Raw genomic sequence first — 19830 nt, forward strand, 5'->3', positions numbered from 1 at the left:
GCTGGTAGGGAGCCTAGAGATCATCCAGTCAACATTTCTTATTTTATAGAGGAGAAAAGACTGAAACCCAGACAAGTTAAGTGACCTCCTAATGAATCAGAGCCAGAATTCAAACCCAAATCCTGTGACTCCAGTCTAAATACAGTAAATACTCTTTCAACTGCACTCCAGTAAATTATATGATTCTATTCCAAGGAGGTATCCTCTCTCTCATAACTAGATAATGGTGATTACATCAATGAAATTTATCCCTGTACATTATCCTTCCAGAAAAACTTAAATTTTAGTAAATAGTAAATTTCCACATTAAGTTAAAGCAGTCAAAATGTGTGTGTGTGTGTGTTCATGTTCTATGGCCAGGAAAAAAAGAGTGAGAGAAGTAGAATCCTTGGTTTGGGGAGGGTTTTATGAAGTCAAAGAGAACAGATGCTGATAATGTTATTCTGCAGGCTACATTTCACTAGTAGAAGAGGCTGCAAGGTACAATAGGAGTATCAGACTTGGATTTAAAGGATCTGTTTTCAAATCCTGATGCCACCACTTGCTACCCATGTGACCTTGGGCAAGTCACTTCACTTCTCTGTGCATACATGTATATGAACACTCAGTGGCACAGTGGATAGAGAGCTAGGCCTGGAGTCAGGAAGACCTGAGTTCAAATCCAGCCTCAGACACTTACTAGCTATGTCACCCCAAGAAAGTCACCTAACCCTGTTTTCCTCAGTTTCCTCTTCTATAAAATGAGCTGGAGAAAAAATGGCAAATCACTTCAGTATCTTTGCTAAGAAAACCCCAAGTGGAGTCACAAAGAGTCAGACACGACTGAAGTGATTGAATAACAGCAACAAAAACTTTGCAAAATACTTTATAAATATGATCTCCTGTCCTCCCAACAACCCTGGGAGGTAGGAACTACTATCATTCCCATTTTACACATGAGGAACCTGAAGCATACAGAAGTTATGTGACTTTTCCAGCATCTCTTGTGACTCGGAGTCAAGGAATAAGAAATGGATTTAAATCCTGCATCTAATGTGTCCTAGCAGTGGGAGTCCTCCGAGCCTCTTTCCTCGGCTTTATAACGTTAGTCATTTATTAAGCACCTGCTGTGGTGCCAGACTCTGCACTTAGTGTTGGGGAATACAAAAAAAGGTAAATGACAGTCCCTGTTTTTAAGAAATTCACAGCCTAATGGGTGAGGAAACATGCAAACAGTTGCATACAAAAAGATTATATTCAGGGTAAATTGAAGATAAGCCACAGAGGGAAAGCATTACCATTGAGGGAAATCAGTCAAGATACCTTATGGATGATTGAATTTTAGCTTGGACTTGAAAGAAGCCAGGAAAGCCAGGAGGCAGACATGAGGAAAGTGAAAATTGTAGGCAGAGGACACAGACAGTGAACATGCCTCGAGTAAGGGAAGGAGTGTAACATGTGAAGAGCAACAAGGAGGCTGGAATCCATGGCAGGGAGGAGAAAGGTATGAGAAAGGCTTTCAATACCAAACAGGATTTTATCTTTTGTCCTAGAGGTAATAGGGAGCCATTGAAGTTTTGGGAGGAGGGTGGGCAACGTGGTCAAATCTATGCTTTGGGAAGATACCTTGGACAGCTCAGTATTACAGTCACCATGCTTGCTTTGATCAAATTAAGTAACCGAATAAATGGAGTTCTAAGGTCATTAGTTCAACTCAGTCCTTTTATCATTGAGGAAATTGAAACTCAGAGAGAATGAGAGACCTACCAATTTTATGTAATTTATAAGTGACAGACACAGAATCTGAACCATGACCATGAACTTTGACTCCAAATCCAGAGTTCTCTCTTCTCTATGAATCTAGACAATACTGTTGGGTGGAGTATCTAACCTGATAAACTCACAAATCATCTAAAGTGTACACCACCCCACACACACAAAATATGGTGGCTCACTGGTTTTGACAATAGGTCATATTTTGTGAGCTTAATGAAACTGATCAAAAGATATTAGTTGATAACCTTCAATGAAATTATATACATAATTTTTTTCCTTTTGCGAGTCTACCTACTGTTTATAGTATCTATAAAAAGAGGCAGTATGATATAGTAGAAAAAGTGACTTTTAGTTAAGAGAGAAGTGAGACCTATATTCAAATCTTGACTGTTATTTACTAGCAATCATTGCATGAACTCTTGCATGTTATACACAATGAGAGTTTGAAATGATAGGTCAACTTCACTTTAATGTATTATCAGCAAAATAGTCTATTAATTTCATTTTTCAGTCTTTAAGAAGTAGGTAGGTCATGTAATGAGAGTGGGGGGTGGAGGGGCAGGCTAAGTGTTGCACAAAATAATAAGAGTCATAGAAAGACAGTGCATTAGAGAAGATTCACTATGGGGTATTTGTAGAAAAAACATGAGTAAGCTTGATGAAATGGAAGAGTGCTGGACTGAGAAGGAAGGAAGGGGGGAAAAGCATTTATTAGGTGCCTACTATGTGACAGGCATTATGCTAAGTGCTTTACAAATATTATCTCATTTTATTCTCACAATAACCCTGGGGGATCCCTGCTGTTATTACCTCTGTTTTACAGTTCAAGAAACTGAGGCAGACAGAAGTTAAGTGACTTGCCCAGGGTAACATAACAAGTGTGTCTGCGATCAGATTTGAACTTAGGTCTTCCTGACTCCAAGTCCAAGGCTCAATCTACTCCTCACAGAGTCAGAAGACACCTGGATCTGGATTGTTCTCTTGCCTCTGACCACAGACTAATCGGTTAAGAGAGCTCAGTTGCTGACTTTTCTCGCTTATAAAATGAGGTTAACATTATACCAGCTTCATGGGGTTAATGTGAAGAACAAGTGAAATAATATATGCAAAATCTTTTATAAGTGCCAGCAATTATCAAGAAAATAGGTAGAAAGGTTTCCATATAGCGGGATGATTTAATACCTATTGCCAACTGTTTCATGATAATATCCCTTTCTACAGAAGAATTTGAGATAGAAATAGGTTTAGATTTTCCACATTACTAAAATTCTTGTATCTTTTCTGGGTACTTGGTGAAGGGTCTTTGTTCTTCTATATGTGCTCTGACTATTTGTCTATTCCTTCCTTCATTTTCATATTTACTCTATTTACAATAGTTCTAAGCTCATTATCAACGTTGCTCATGGAAATAATCCTCCTCATTTTTGATGACATATAGGCACTCATCCACTTTTCCTGATCTTTCCTAGTTCTTTACAGAGCTTTTTTTGCCCATGATATCCAGGAGTAAGATATGAGAAGTCACTTCATCCTCACATAAAGTTGTAGTGGAATATCCTTATCTTCATTTACGTATTTGTGTAAGACAAAAAAACTGCATCAAGATCTAAGGGTGGAAAGATTACTTTTAATTGGTGGGTTTGGGGGAGACTAAATGGAAGGTGTGGCATCTTTCAGCCCCATGGACAGATGGGGGAAATTGCAGCATGCACTTCAGACATAGGGTGCTATACAAACAAAAGCGTGTATACCAGGGGCTTTGGGTCTGATATCCCAATTGAACTGATTTGAACTCTCAAAGGTAGCTGCTACAGTGTACCACAGGATTCTGGAGGTAGCTCTGAGAAGGTTAGAAGGACACCTTTCTAATGCTGTAGCTCACGAGTTCCTACTGGTGTGCTTCCCTCTGTGCTTATTGACTGATAAGAATTAGTCAGACAAACTTCACTAGTTTAATTAGAAAGGGACATTTACTAGGTGGTATAGAACAGTACAAAACATCCTCCCCCAAATCTGGGACATCTCTCCCACCATGGTTCAGGTTATGGATTCTAACTTAGAGCACATGTAGCAAATGGGAGAACCCTCAGCTCCTGCAAGACTTTTGCTGGAGTCTTCATGATCATTCTCTAGATATAGCATGGCTTTCCTCTGGGCTTATTGTAGAACCTTGAATCTACCTTCCTCTAACATACAGTTTGGCCTTATGGCAGCTGGGTGGCAAAGTGTATAGAGTGCAGGTCTTGAAATCAGGAAGACTCATCTTCCTGAGTTCAGATCTGTCCTCAGACGTTTTTACTAGCTGTGTGACCCTGAGCAAGTCACTTACTCCTGTTTGCCTCAGTTCCTCATCTGGAGAAGGAAATGGAAAACTCTTGCAGGATCTCTGCCAAGAAAACCCCAAATGGAATCACAGAGTTGGACACAACAAAAATGACTGAACAACAACAATACACTCTGGCCTCATCTTCCAACATAGATGCTGTCCAAGGAATGCTTCTCGGATGCTGATGGAAAGTCCAAAATCCTTTGGATCCTTCAAAGCTTATAAGGTCCTTATCTGGCCAAGAGAGAGTAGGAGGCTAAAGCTGAGACTGGGGGTGATTTTCTTCTCTCCCTCCCCTCCTTACAACCTGGAATTCTTCTGAGGGGCTTGTTGGAAGATTTTTACCCTATGCTTAAATCCTAATTACAAACTAGCTCACTGGTTGTATCCAGCTTTTCTAAGATCTAACCAAGTCCTTCTTCCTATGTGGTGTCATTTCACTCTGTTCACTGACTTTCAGGGACTTCAAAACTATCAAGGATGTTTTGTACTTAATCTAAATCCTACTTTGATTGATGATAAGACCTTGTTCTCACCTAGTTTATATACACATTTATTGATTGTCCTCATCTGACAAAGGTATCATTTAGGGTATAGCATCTTGTCACTTGCTTTAAATGGGATAGGGGGGTAATTAATTGATTGAATCAATGATCCCCTACCTTTGGAAGGGGCAAAAGACAGTTCAGTATTGGGAAATGATGAGTAATATAATTTTGTTGGAGCACAAAGTATGTTCAAGATAACAATATGAGATAATACTAGAGAGATAAGTTAGAATCAGGTTGCAGAGGGCTTTGCATACCAAACTTAGGAATTTAAACTTTATTCAATAGCTAATGAGAAGCTATTAAAGGCAGGGGACTGGCATGAATAGAACTATGCATTAAGAAATTTACTGTAGCCCTGGTGTGTTGGATTGGAGTGAGGAGAACCTGGAAACAAGGAAACCAGTTCTGCAGTAATTCAAGCAAAAACTAATAAAGGGCCTGAACTTAGATGGTGGCAGCTAGGTGCCTCAGTGGATAGAGAACTGGGTATGGAATCAGGAAGATTCATATTCATGAGTTCAAATCTACCCTCAGACTCTTACTAGCTGTGTGACCCTGGGCAAGTCACTTAGCCCTATTTGCCTCAGTTTCCTCATCTGTAAAATGAGCTGGAGAAGGAAATGGCAAAACACTCCAGTATCTTTGGTAAGAAAGCCCCAAATGGGGCCACAAAGAGTTGGACACAACTGAAAACAACTGAACAACAAGAACTTAGGTGGTACCTATGAGAATGGAAACTAAGGGTCAAAAGAGAGGGAAAAATCTTGACAAAGGCATTGTTTTTTGTTAAGGAAAATGTTCAGAAATAGTATTATTCAAAGTCCTTGGTCTCATATGAATGAAAAACCTTATCCATACTTAATCAGATTCTGAGGAGTCCTTTCCTAGTCTGAAGTCCTTGATATTATTCTTATCAAAGACCTTATTGGTTCCTATACTGAATCGGAGTCTGGAAGGAATCCTAACCCCCTAAAGTAATTAATTAGGATCAAACTAAGGGCAGGAACTTTTTTAATTAATCCAATTAAGAGCAGTACCTCTTTTTCCACTTTTGACCAGACTGATTGATTTCAGGAAAATTATTCACCCAGAGGGATGATTCCTATTTAAGTTCCTATTATTTTATTTTAACAAATAAAAAAATTATATAATTGAGCTTTTTGTCAGTTGTTTTTATCTCTGGGTGGAATTTTGTCTTTGTTTCCTGATCAGTGTAAAAATGTAAATTGATATGGCTTGGGTCAGAGAAACTCCTAACAAAGAGGAACGCTGACCTTTGCTTCTCTTTTCTCTATAAGCAGCAATGCAGGGGTTTTTTAATAAATGGACCCTGAAAAACTTGTGCTAAAATCAGAGTGCAGTGTTTTTCTTCCACAACAGGAATTCACAGAGAATGACAGGACTTAACACCTCATTAGCTGGGGGACAGAGAGAAAGAGAGAAGAATCAAAATAAGACTGAGATTTCCCATCTGGGTGAGTGAGGAAAAATGGAGACAGAAATAGGGAAATTAGAGGAAGCAGGTTTTGAGGAAAGGTGATAAATTCAGTTTTAGACTGGTGATAAATTCAGTTTTAGACTGTTACATATTATTCATTCAGTAACACTCCCTGGAATGATTGGCTTTTTTTCTCCTTCAATGGCCCTTAAGCTCAGAAATTTTATTTAGGAGTATAATCATTTCTAAATTATAGCTCTTTTCAAACTGTGTGTTTAAACTAAATTATCAAGGAGTGAAAAATGTTAAATTTTCACTGAGGTAACAGAGTATCTATATTTTGCTTAGGGTATGCATTTTGTTATAATTGATATATTTTGTATATATTAACATAAAGGCATCTATATAGATGTAGATTATATACACATAAGTTTCTGGTTGATGGTCCTTTGCAACTGCTATATATATTATCTGAGCATTATGCCATTAGAATAAATGGGAGAATTGGGAATATGAGAATAGATGAGTTCTTTGAACAATAGAGAAGACTTCTGAGGGCTGGAGGCAGAGAAATTTGGGAGAAGGGTGCTGTGGATGCCACTTCGAAGTAACTGAGGCCACACATTGAAGTTCTGGAGTGAAAGTGAACTTGATCTTTCTTCTTTGAACATTAATAACTCAAGTTAATGAACTGATAACCCCTGCCTCTTGATCTAGATATGATTCCTTCAGGGACAAGTAGACACCAAGTTTCTTGCATGTACTGTATGTAGTGAACAGCAGAGAGTTCAGTGAGTGTTCTTGATAATGGTGGGAGAAGCTAAATCATAGGCAACAAACTCCCATTAGGTAGGAACTCTGACTTCTCCAAACTTGGTATCTTAAAGCACAAGCATCATAATTCTTCATCATCATCATCTCCACTATGTCTGTTTTATGTTTATATAGATTTTAGAATTGGAGTGGCTATTTAGGATTATCTTTTTACAAATGAAGAAACTGAGCTTCAGAGAGGGCCAGTGATTTGCTTAAGGTCACATAGTTCATTGGTAACCTGAGCCAGGATTAGGACTCTCATTCTCTGATATGAGAAATCTACTGGTCTCTTCACTATACCATTATAATAATAATAACTAGCATTCATATAGTGAATACTGTGCCCTAGATGCTGTGCTAATTGGTTTCCAATTATTATCTCATTTGATCTACCCTGGGAGGTAGGTGCTATTATTATTCCCATTTTACAGATGAGGAAACTGAGGCAAACAGGTTAAATGAATTTCCCAGGATCACAGAGCTAGTAAGTGTCTGAGGCCGCATTTGAACTGAGATCTTCCTGACTCTAGGCCCAGCACTGTGCCCCCTAGCTGCCCCCTAATGAATTAAATAAATGGTGAACTAATCCTAAATTTAGTCTCTACTCCCAAAGCTCTGTAGCTGAAACAGATAAGGAATTTCCTAACACTAAGAACCATCTACATTATGTACCTTAGAAGTTAATGATATTTCCCTTACCAGAGGTGTTCAGGGAGATGGTAGATGACTTTTCAGATGTGTTGTAGAAGTGATTCATCCACCACGGTTGGACTATGGGACATTTAAAGTGTCTCTTTAGCTCTAAGGTTCTGTGACTTTATGATTTGTAGTGTAAAATGAACCAGAGGTGATTAATATATTTGCTTTAAAATACCATTAATGAAGAAGCCAAGGTGTATAGGATAACTGTTTTTTCCTAGAGATTAAAACCTCCACAAAATCTCTGATTCTTTTACCATTAAACAAATATCCTTACATATAAAGAATAATCCTGAAATAGCTGATTATAGCAGTTCCCTTCCCCTTTCTGTTACCTGACACTCCTTGGTATTTTTCTCCATTCTAGTAATGTGGAGAAAAAGTATTGAATTCAAATTTTACCTCAAACACTGGTGGCATCATCTTGGGCAAGTTTACTTAACCTCTGTTTGCCTCAGTTTCTTCAGCTGTAAAATGGGGATAATCATGGCATCTACCTTGCAGAGTTGTTGTAAGGATCGAATGTGATAATATTTACCCAAAAAGTGCTTAGCACAGTACCCGGCCCAGAGCAGGGGCTATATAGTGCGTATCCCCTTTACTTCTGTTCTTCTCTCCTATTTCCTAAGTGTCACTATAGCAAGTTACTCTTGGCCCTCACTTTCTTGGAGTTTCAGACTCTCAGATCCAATGGAGGTCAGGGTTTTTGAGAAGGAAAAGAAGAATAAACACAAAAAGCTCTTTTTCTAGTAGTCTTGCCCATCCAGTTCCTAATGCTTGTCTCTTCCTAGAGGCTGTATTTCTAGCCCTGATACCATCTCATTATCCACAGACACCTCTGTACCCCAGAGACCCAGCCTGCATTTTAATCCAGAGTCCCTTTTCCCATTAAAGGAGTATTTGTATTTATGTATATAGAAATGTGTTCCTAGAATCCCAAATTGAAACTCTATGCATGTTCCCATGGAAAAAAAAATTGTTACTGTGGAGATAAATTGGACTAAATGTACATACTATGCTTCTGGTTGGGTTGCCTTTGAAGCATTGGAGTATGCTTCAAATAAGTTAGAGGTTTAATAGGTTTTTGTCATTACCTCTCTCAGCTTAATTTTTCTCATTTTTAATATGGGTAATAATACTACTTTAGCTTAACTCATAGGGTTATTGTGAGTGTCAAATGAGATAATGTATGTAAAGTGTTTTATAAACTACAAATTACAGTAAAAATATCCCTGAAGTTTATTTGTTGGTTGCTTGCTTGGAATGCAGAATGTATTTGACCTTAGAGGCATAATTATTATGAATATATTGAATATATTATACTAATCTGTTTGTTATAATTTATACTCGTATACCACATAGCAGTATAATCCTACAGTCAGAGGCAGTATGGTATAATGGAGAGTACTGTGCTTGGAGCTAGGAAAGATATAGGTTTGAATCTTGCTTCAAACACTGACTGGCTGCCTATCCTTGAACAAAATGTTTAATTTCTCAAAGACTGTTTTCTCACCTGTAAAAGGGAGATAGCAATACTTTCAGTGCCTGCTTCACAGAGAGGTTGCAAGATTCAAAATGAGAGAATGTGTTTAGAGTGCTTTGCAAACCTTAAATTGAGGTGCTAAGTGCAGTGCTAGAAATTAAATTAAGATCCTATGACTCCACAAGTACTCTTTTGCCTGTACCATGCCGCCTCATTCTATAATTAATATTATATACATAATAACAATTCTAGTACTGCTTCTGAAGGAGAGTGCATTCAAAGGTCCAAGCAAACCACATATAAATTACTTTTGGAATGTAAGTTTTGGTGATTGCAGGCAGTTTGGATTCCTGGGTGGCCACCAGCCATGTTGTCATAGGCCTGCCATAGGAGATCGTGAGGATGAATGATGGAATTCATTCATGCATTTACACATTCATTCAACAAACATTTCCAAAATGCCACTATAGGCCATGCCCTGTGCTAAACTGTAGCAAATCTGGACAGTGTACTAAAAAGCAGAGACATCACCTTGCTGACTAAGGTCTGTGCAGTCAAAGCAAACGTTTTTCCAATAGCAAAATATGACTGTGAGAATGGGACTATACGGAAAGCTGAGTACCACAGAATGCTTTTGAATTGTGCTGCTGGAGAAGATTTTTGTGAGTCCCTTGGACAGCAAGGAGATCAGAACAAGTCAATACTTAAAGGAATTAATTCAGGCTATTCACTGGAAGGTAAAATACTGAAACTGAAGCTTAATTACTTTGGACCACATAATGAGAAGACAGGACTCATTGGAAAAGCCCCTGATGTTGGATAATATTGAAGGCAAAAGGAAAAGGGGATGGCAAAGGAATGAGGTGGATGGATAGTGTCATAGAAACAACAAACATGAACTTGGACAGACTTTGGGAGATAGTGGAGGATTGAAAGGCCTGGCATGCTATGGTCTATGGGGTCATGAAGAGTCAGACACAACTGAATGACTCAACAACAACAACAGCAACAACAGAAGCAACAAAATGCTAAGGTAGGCACTTGTGGAAATGCTGAGATACATAAGATAATTATGTATTAAAAACATTTTTAAATGTTTTAAATTTTAAAAAATTATTAATTAAAATTTAATAAATTAAATTTTATTTAATTTTTTAAAGGGCCATAAAGGAATTAGAAGGTACTCACATGGTAAATGCACTCTTTCAACTAATAAAAATGAGAACTAAAGCATTTAATTATGTATTTATTGCATTATGTATTTATTAATTATATTGTAGTATTACACAACAGTTTCAGTCAGGAGGAAAAAATGATTCTGTATCCATCTGGAGCTATATTTATACTATATGAGTTTTTAAAAATTATTTAAAATATTATTAGGGCGGCTAGGTGGCGCAGTGAGTAAAGCGCCGGCACCAGAGTCAGGAGGACCTGAGTTCAGTTCCAACCTCAGACACTTAACACCCACACAAAAAAACTAGCCATGTAACCTTGGGCAAGTTACTTAACACCAATTGCCCTCCAAAAATCAAAAATAAAAATAATAAAATATTATTTAAAATTTTTTTAAATATTATTTTAGACAGTGTATTACATTAGACAACTAGAAATATTCAGAACAAGCCTTACTTATGATGGGTCAATGGTGAGTGACATGTTCCTAAATAAAGGAGATAAAGCAGTAGGACCTCCTGCCAGTGTAGATATCTGCTTCTGAATAAGACTTGTGTTTTTTTCTGTTTTATACATAAAATATGTATGTGTATGTTTTATACATAAAATATGTATATGTGTTTTATGTATGTATGTATGTATATAGCATAGAGTCAATATAAGGTAGAGTGGAATAATAGAAAGAGTGGTATCTGCAGTTAGAAATTGCAGGTTCAAATCTTATTTCTGGTGACATTAGGCAAAATTTCCCCTGGGCCTTAGTTTCTCCTGCTGTAAAATGAGTGACTTAGACTAGATGATCACTAAAATGCCTTCCAAGTCTTGATTCTGGGTTATCTTTTTACCCTTCTCAGTCTTGTGCCCAATACCAAAGTCTTTAAAGATTATGTGAATAGTTTCTATAAAAATGCACAGTTAAAATGGTACGATCTGAAAATTAATTTTTTTTTAAATTGTGCCATGTACTGTGTTAGATGCTGAAAAATACCTTCAGCAGCATTCCCTGGAAGATTTTCTTGCTACAAAAATGTTCATGAAAACTAGAAATTTATTGTTTTACCTACATTCAGGAGTTAAGAATCTGGTAAATGATTTCTATAGTAGCTTGTTTTCATTATTCCCAAAACAGAGCAAAGAAGCCTTTAAAAAGTGAATGTTACACTTAACCCCAATTGCCCTACCCTCCCCCCTCCAAAAAGAAAAAGAAAAAAAAGAAAACAACTTAAAAAGTGATCTTGAATCAGTCTTGACTTGGATTTTTTATGTAAATGTTATTTGAAATTAAAATGGTGCTGATTATAATTTGAGATATTAACAGTTAAATTATGTCATTGTGTCCCTATTTTGTTGTTTACAAAAGAAGTTAAACACTGTATTAAATTAAGAGCACTGATTCACTACTGCTTTTGTTATAGCAAAAATGAAAAAAAAAGAAATGAGAAATAATATAATTTAAACTGGCTTTGAGATTTTTCAGTTAGCAAAAGTCTTCATTTCCTACTAATTTTTTAAAAAGAAACCCATGTAGTATAAATATAGCTCCAGATGGATACAGAATCATTCTTTTCCTCCTGACTGAAATTGTTGTGTAATACTGTAATGTAATGCCAAGCAAAGGCAACTTCCCAAGGTTCAAAATACCAGCATAGGTGCTCTCCATTTTATTCAGTGACAAATTAAGAACAGAGAAGATCAAAATATGACATCATTCAAAATACAGCATTTACTAAGGGTGATTAAATAATCTCCAAGTACTACCCCACCCCAGGACCTTCCAATCATTCAATCAATTACAAAGTCCTTGTTCTAAATACTACTCCACCCCTAAGCTGTACCATCTTTTAGTCCATCACAAAGCCCCTCTTCTCAAATGGAGATTAGTTTCCAATCATAAGTAAAGTACATTCATTTGTTCAATCATAGAACACAAAAAGGTCAAAAGTTCCCCACCACTGGATCACAATTGAATCTACCCCAGAGTTACAACAAGTTTAAGCACAGCACTTAATACCCAAATGGAGGTCTTTTCTTCATCTTGACTTGAGGCAAGTTCTCAGCAATCTTTGTTCCTGGGGAGACAAAGCTTAGCAAGGCCACAAGATACATTGCCAGTCTCTTCATTAATTCATTGTCTGCAGAACAGTCCTAGGACCCCTGAAAACATTAGCAAAACCCTCTCCCAGGATTTCTGTAAACATACAACAAGAAAATCCTTCTTCAGGGCTTTGGAACCAACAGCAAGGTTCCAAGAATTCTGCAACAACAGCACTGCCCTTCACCAGTGGACAGTATTCACTCTCTGTCTGCAGAACAATCTCAAGTGCTCTGAACCAACAGAAAGGTTCCCAGACTTCTGCGACAACAGCACTGTCCTTCACCAGTGGACAAATCTGGCAAAACAACATCAAAACAGACAGAAAAAGTACCAGCATAACAGCCATGTCTCCTCAGTCCTTGGCAGCTCTGGGTGGCAGGTCTCAAAAGTCCTGGGCAATTAAAAGTGGCCCTCAGCAATCCTCTCAGTCTCTCTCTGCCTCCAAAGGTGCTGCTTCTGTTCTTCTGCCTCTCTCTAGTGTCTCTCCAAATCTACGTCACCAGCTCCTCCCAGTTCAGCACTCTCTTTTCATGTCAACAAGTCCATCCCACAAGTGGGATTAACAAACTCTGGGTTTTAACACAATCAAACCAAAAACCAAGCCAATACAGGGGAATCATTAAATGCCATTACTATTACAAATACTACAATATAATTAATAAATATACAATGCAATAAATAGGTAAATAAATGCTTCACTTCCCATTTTCATTAGTTGAAGGAGGGCATTTACCATGTAAGTACCTTCTAATTCCTTTATGGCCCTTTGGCCTGAGAGTAGGACATTTGGGTACACTTTAGTTAAGTAGAGCTCTTTGATTTCATTGGTGGGGGTCTTTGTGAGTTGCAATGGCCCCAAAATTCATCATCCTCTGGCCAGCCTAACAATCCTCTCCAAACTTAGCTAGACTGGTTCAGAGACAACAGATGTTCTGTCACTGGGCCCATACTCAAAGCCTTTCCAGCTTGGTAGGACTTGCCAAAGCTTGTACTCCCCTGGCATCTCCTTCAGGGCCCACGATCACCCAATGACTCTATAAGGCATCCTAGCCTAATATGCTGAACTTTACACCATTAAATCTTATCAATCACTATAATTCTTTGGTAAGTATTCTAACAGTCTTTTTAGATAAAAGTTCTTACAAAGTATGTAGAAAAATAAATGTTATGTTCTCAGATATTAGGTTGAGGTACAGGGCAGATCTCAAATATATTTTGAACATTTATTTTTCTCAGGCAAATTATTAACACAAGTGTGGGGACATTTTAAAATTATCTCCAGTTTTTCAGACATTGAGGCAGATGTGAATTTTTTTTGTATCTTCTCCTGACTGTTCAGTCTTCATATATTTCTGGTCTTGAATTCCTTCTACTATTCAAATATTACTTGACTTGAAAAAAAAAAAAAACTTTGGATGTGGTGTTCCTCTCTAGCTACTGTCTTATTTTCTTCTTTGTGGTCAAATACCCAATTAATGATCTACATGCTTACCTTCTATTTTCCTACTACCCTTGGCCATCTTAATCCTCTGCAATCTGATTTGCTGACAAGTTAAAGTTTTGATGGCTGCTTAATTTCATTTGCTTTCATTATTCCTAAAATAAAGCAGAGAGAATTTTCTTGGTAAATCTTCTCTCTCTCTTTGAATTCTCTTTAGTTCAGCACAAATGATCACCTTTAATTTTGGAAACCATATTTACCTGTGACTTCTATGATGATGTTACCATTCTTTCTCCTCCTCTTTTCCCACAAAGTTCCTGTGATTTTGGATGATTCACTTAATCTCTCTGGACCTCAATAAGTAAACTGAAGCTGTTGGACTAGATGATCTCCCTTTTAACTCTAAAATCACATGATTCTATTATTCATATGGACCTCCTACAAGTATTCCATTTTATTAGACTTTGGTCCCTTATTTTTTTTCTATGTTCTCCATTAGGAAACCCATTTGTTTTCATGGTTTTGTACTGGACCCTCTACTCTGGTAACTCTCAAATTTTGTTTTGTTTTTCTCCAATCTGACATTTTAGCCGATGCTTCATATTTTTCCATCTATTTGACAGACGTACTTGAGCTGAGTCCAGAGGAAAGCAACTAGGATGAAGCAGGAGAATGCCCATGCCATACTGGGTTTAGCTGAAGGACCTGAGAATGTTTAGCTTAAAAAAGAGAACTCATGGAAGAGAATTGAGGAAAGAGGAGATATGAGTGGACTTCTTATCCTTGACATCAGAGGGCAGAACTAATTATAATAGGTGGAAGTTTTATAGAAGTTCACTCAGACTTGATTTAAAGAAAACAGTTATAAGTATCCTAACATAAAATGCATTGCTTGAAGAAGTAAGGCATCCCAACAACCTAGACATCTTCATTCCAAAGCTCCACAATCACTTGTTGGAGAGATTATAGAAGTGTTTCCATTTCAGATACCAGTTGGATACTAAGTGACCTCTGAAGTCCCTCCTGTCACTGACCCACTCAGACAAACACTTGGGCACTATAGCTCTGGGCTTGTTTGTTTTCCCCAAAGTATTTTTTCCCATGTGGAAACTACTGAAGGTTCATAATTATGCCAGTCAGATATTATATACACCATAGTCCCTAGATACTACAATCTCTCTGTGGGGTTTGGCAATCAGACCCAATGCACAGTCAATCCTGCCAGCTGGTTGTAGGCTGGGGGCAGCTGCCTTTGTGTGATGCCTTAATTCTCACAATCCCTGCACTGTCTAATGGAAGTGATTCTCTAGGAGGCCTCTTCCGCTCAAGGTCTAAAATGTGCTTTCCATTTGTCCAGAAATCCACACCCAAGCACTTACTCCCCCACCCCCAACTCATGTGCTGACTCATACTTCTTTAGTTTGTATTACTAGCCAATCACTTTCCCTAGTTCCTACCAGGAGCATCCACTAAGCCCAATCACACACTCTATCCTCTAGATAAATTGTATCCTTCTCCCAAAATGTTCATTCCTAGACACCTAGGACCTGGCTTCCAATTGAAACTCCCCCCTTGCCAGCAGGTGTCCATTCTGAGCCACCTTTCCAACCTGATTCACTGCTGTGGATAGCTGTGAGCCCTATTGACCTTGGTGTCCAGCTGACCCTTCTGCAAAGTCTATTACATTTCAGTGCTGAGAGGCTGTGATTCTATCATAGTTACACATCTTCCCACAACTATTTTCATATTGTTGTTGTTGAGTTGCTTTTCAGCCATGTCCTATTCTTCATGACCCCATTTGGGGTTTTCTTTACAAAGATACTAGAGTGGTTTGCCATTTCTTTCTGAAGCTCATTTTACAGATGAGGAAACTAAGGCAAACAAGGGTAAGTGACTTACCCAGGGTCGTATAGCTAGTAAGTATTTGAGGCCAGAATTGAACTTATAAAGATAAGTCTTCTTAATTCCAAGCCCAGTGTGCTCCATCCACTACACCTATTGAACAAATTATTTTACCACTCTGAGTTTCAATTTCTCACCTATAAAATTAGGGAGTTGTGAGCATGGTAACCTGTGAGCAAGGTTCCTTCCAGTGCTAACATTCTATGTCTACTATGGATGAGAAGATACATAAACATCTATAATACAAGTCATTTAATAAAGAATATAAGTGGTACAAACCACAGTGATAGAAATGTTCAGGGGAGAAACTCACTTCTCATCTAAGTAACCCAGAGCATAAAGTAGCATTTTAACTGTACCATGAAGGATGAATAGGATTTTGATAGGTAGAGGTAGTGGAGAGAGCCTTCCTGAGTGAGGGATCAGAATGAACAAAGAAGAGTATGGAGAACATAAGACATATTTGTGGAATTTAAATTGCAATTTGCCTACGTTAAACTATCCAAGAGGTAGAAATGAGGAGAGCTAAGGCTGTAAGTTGTTTGCTGCCAATATATAAAAGACCTTGAATATCATACCGAGTATATTAGTGCCTCTAGTATCTGTCATAAAAATGACTTTAAGATAAAATGCCCAAGTAGCAAAGTCTAAATTATGATGATAGTTGTGACACTGCTACATAGTTTGAAAACAATATTTATCAGCAATATCTTCAAAATTCAGAAGATGACAATGTTTCTGAATTATTTACCCAAAATCAAAATTGACAGACAATTCCCAGATATACATATGATAATAGCAAACATTTATAAAGCACTTTATGTTTTACAATGTGCTTTATAATGCAATACCTTACTTCATAACAACTCTATGAAGTAGGTACTACCATTAGCCTCAATTTACAGATGAAGAAACTGAGGCACAGAGGTTAAGTGATAATTGAATAGTGGTATGTCTTTTAGACAAATCCCTACAGGGTTCAAAGGCAGTTTAATGATTTTTCTTCTAGAAAGATGCTTGAAAGAAAATTACCAGGACATTTGGTAAACTCTACAGTTCAGTGTCCACCATTTGAGTGGGTATAAGCTGTTGTGGTTTCTTTGGCAAATATCTCTAATATCTGTGCATGGCTTGATGCTGCTGGTTCTTTCTCTTCAACAGCTTTTGGAATCTTTTACTCTCCTAGACTTTCATCAGTTTTTAAGGACTCCTTTAGTAGCGTTAAGTGCCTTAAGGAGCATTGCACTCTAAACCAGACCTTTTTCCTCTGAGCTGTCCCTATCACATACACCTCAGAGCCCTACTACAGAACCAACTGATACTTTGGGGAGATCTGAATCCTCATGGGGCTCCAACTGATATTTCTGAAAGATCTGAATCCTCATGGGGCTACTTTGGACCAAGATAAACCTCCTGGGACAGCTCTGGCCTTGGCCCAGATTATGGGATAGAATTGGGATCCTTATATTCAGTCTGATTTCATGTTTCCCACAATGGCCAGCAATGGTGGGATGGGCATCATGGCACTCTTGTTGCCTATGGATTCACCAATCTCTGTCAGAATGGGAGTACTACTCCAGGAAGGGAGAGAGTTGCAGGAAAATAGAGGGGGTAAGCCTGTGTGATGATGTGATTACTTAAATGTTAAATACAAGTTTGTCTGAACAAACTACATTAACCTTCAGAAAACTTTGAATTTATAGAGCTTCCTGTTTTTAGATAAAAGTATTCTCTGTTATTGTCTTAACCACTCCCTTTTTTTGAAGTTTAAGGAGTTTAAACCCATCCTGATTTCTAAACCTTTCCCTTAGTTTCTTGCACATGTTAATTATTTCCAATGTTCCTTTTCAGGGTACCTTGAGGATAGTTTTGTAAAATCTGGAGTCTTCAATGTGGCAGAACTTGTGAGGGTGTCCAGAAGTAAGTCATGCATGCATTGTTTTCTTGTTATTTAATTCATAAATTAATTGAAAATGTTTCCCATGTGGTTCAAAATATTAAAATCCCAGTTTGAATAAGAACCGTGCATTTTAGACTTCTTTAATGAGAAGGTAAAGGGAAGCTTTGCATTACCAAAGATCAATGGACTTTTTTATGAAATAAAAAATATATTTGCTCCCCCTTTTTTAAAACACTTGTATTAAAATCTCCACCGTTAATACCAGCATTGTATAGTATACACTAAGTCTTTTTCTGAACTTTTGATATTGAAGTTATTTGCCACTCTTTCAACTTTTGGGCCTTTAATGGAAATTTATTTCAAAGGAATTATGATTAATTAAATGGATGTAATTATGGTAACATACACATTTTCAGTTTTCATTTTACTTTTTTTTAGGTACAGGACATACACCTAAGAATACAGAATGCAGAGGGACTTTAAAAAAATCGACTTTGCTAATTGTAGTTGCAAATAGTTAGAAAGCATTATCATAAATAGTAACTGCCATTTGTTTATGATTTGTTTATGCCTCTCCTTTAATATTGTTCTGGATGTTTTTAGGTTGGGCTCCCCTGAAGAGAGATCTAATCAAATGAAAGTCTCCTTGATTGAACTTTTTATCTTATTCATTGAGTTTTTGAGACACCAAAGAAAAGGTTTAAAGCAAATGCTCCCATTGCCTTGAAGGGAATGGAGCATTTTCTTATTTCCCTCTTTTCTACCATTTTTGACTGTCTAGATAAATACAAAAGCCAGGTTTTCATTTTTCACTTTTTACTTTTCCCTTTCTCACTGGAATAATAAATGTTCAAATGAATGCAGGAGTACTCTGGTCAATTTGCTTGTGAACTGAATTTCTTTTCCAGGTCAAAACATTACTGCTTTTGGAGGTAGCTACCGTGTTTCCCCGATAATAAGACACTGTCTTATTATTTTTTTTGGACAGAAAAACACCAGAGGGCTTATTTTCAGGGGAGGGCTTATTTTAATGAACATTGACAGCAATTTTAATAAACAGGTAAATGTGAACAAAAAAATGTACCTTTATTCAATAAGCAAATCACTGGGGAAGAACAGGATGACACACTCACTGCTGCAGCTCTGATTGGATGCAGCTCGGAGCGCGGAGTGTGTTTCGGGGGGGGGGTTAGGGTTAGGGTTAGGGGGTGCATACAGAGGGTACCTTAATGTAGCGTGTAGCGCAGGGGATCACCTTCACTACAGTAGCAATCTCAATAGGGCTTATTTTTGGGGGAGGGCTTATTTTAGAGGAATCTTACACAGTAAGGGGAGGGCTTATTTTCGGGATAGGTCTTATTATCGGGGAAACACGGTAGGTGGCGCAGTGAATAGGGCACTGGCCCTGAAGACAGGAGGACCTGAGTTCAAATCCGACCTCAGACACTTAGCACAAAACTAGCCGTGTGACCTTGGGCAAGTCATTTAACCCCAATTGCCCTTCCTTCCCCCTCCAAAAAGCAAAAAACCCCAAAAACCCCAATAACAAAAAGCATTATTACTTTTGAATAAATATCTTTGTAAAATTTAGAGCGAGCAAAGAGCAGCTCCTGCTTGAGGCAGGATGGGTGTGGCAGGTTAGAGTAGTTAGAGTATGGGGTCTAGATTTGAATCCTACTGGCTACATGCCTTGGAAATGCCCCCTAACCTCCCTGAAACTCAGTTTTTCTCATCTGCAGAATAATACTTGCACTGTTCACTTCATAGGATTTTTGTAAGGAAAGCACTATGCAAACCTTAAACTGTTATTTAAATGTGAGTTGTTGTTTTCTAGTTTTGTTCTAGAGTGAGGCATAGTTTAGTGAACATTGACCATTGCTTTAATGTTTCCTAAACATTCTACATTTGTGATTTTATTTAACCATCACAACAACCCTGTGATGGAGGTCATGTAGTATAATGGTGCCCATTTTAAAGATGAGGTTAAGTGACTTTTCCTTAGTCAATCCAGTCCAACTTAATAAACATTTACTAAGTCCAGACTCTGAGTAAAATAGGCACTGGGGATACAAAGACAGAACAAAAAAATTGTTCCTGACTTCAAAAATTTCTATTGTATAGGGAGATTATAAATATAGACAGATTACTTTATGCATATTTATTTGAGGAGGGTGAAAGCATTAACTAATGGGATCAAGAAGCAATGTGAGGATGCAGGGCTAGCCTCCCAAGTCAAAAAGGTCTGACT

The 19830-nt window shown here is 37.7% G+C and overlaps 1 protein-coding gene across 12 annotated transcripts in view; it reads left to right on the plus strand.

Annotated features, from left to right (window-relative positions):
* The window catches only part of NFIB (nuclear factor I B), a 284256-nt gene that overhangs the window by 177128 nt on the left and 87298 nt on the right, over window positions 1-19830 (plus strand). For 11 of the 12 annotated variants that reach the window (XM_069090701.1, XM_069090703.1, XM_069090712.1 and 8 more), the window contains exon 4: window positions 17534-17602. The exons of the other annotated variant lie outside the window; for it this stretch is intronic. In XM_069090701.1, coding sequence (XP_068946802.1) covers window positions 17534-17602 — 69 coding nt within the window. The remainder of the gene's footprint in view (window positions 1-17533; window positions 17603-19830) is intronic. 12 annotated transcript variants of the gene reach the window in all.

The sequence above is a fragment of the Petaurus breviceps genome, unplaced genomic scaffold, assembly GCF_028583685.1.
Source record: "Petaurus breviceps papuanus isolate PSGF00001 unplaced genomic scaffold, PetGlider_PUasm1.0 187, whole genome shotgun sequence".
In the NCBI taxonomy this organism is placed as follows: Eukaryota; Metazoa; Chordata; class Mammalia; order Diprotodontia; family Petauridae; genus Petaurus; species Petaurus breviceps.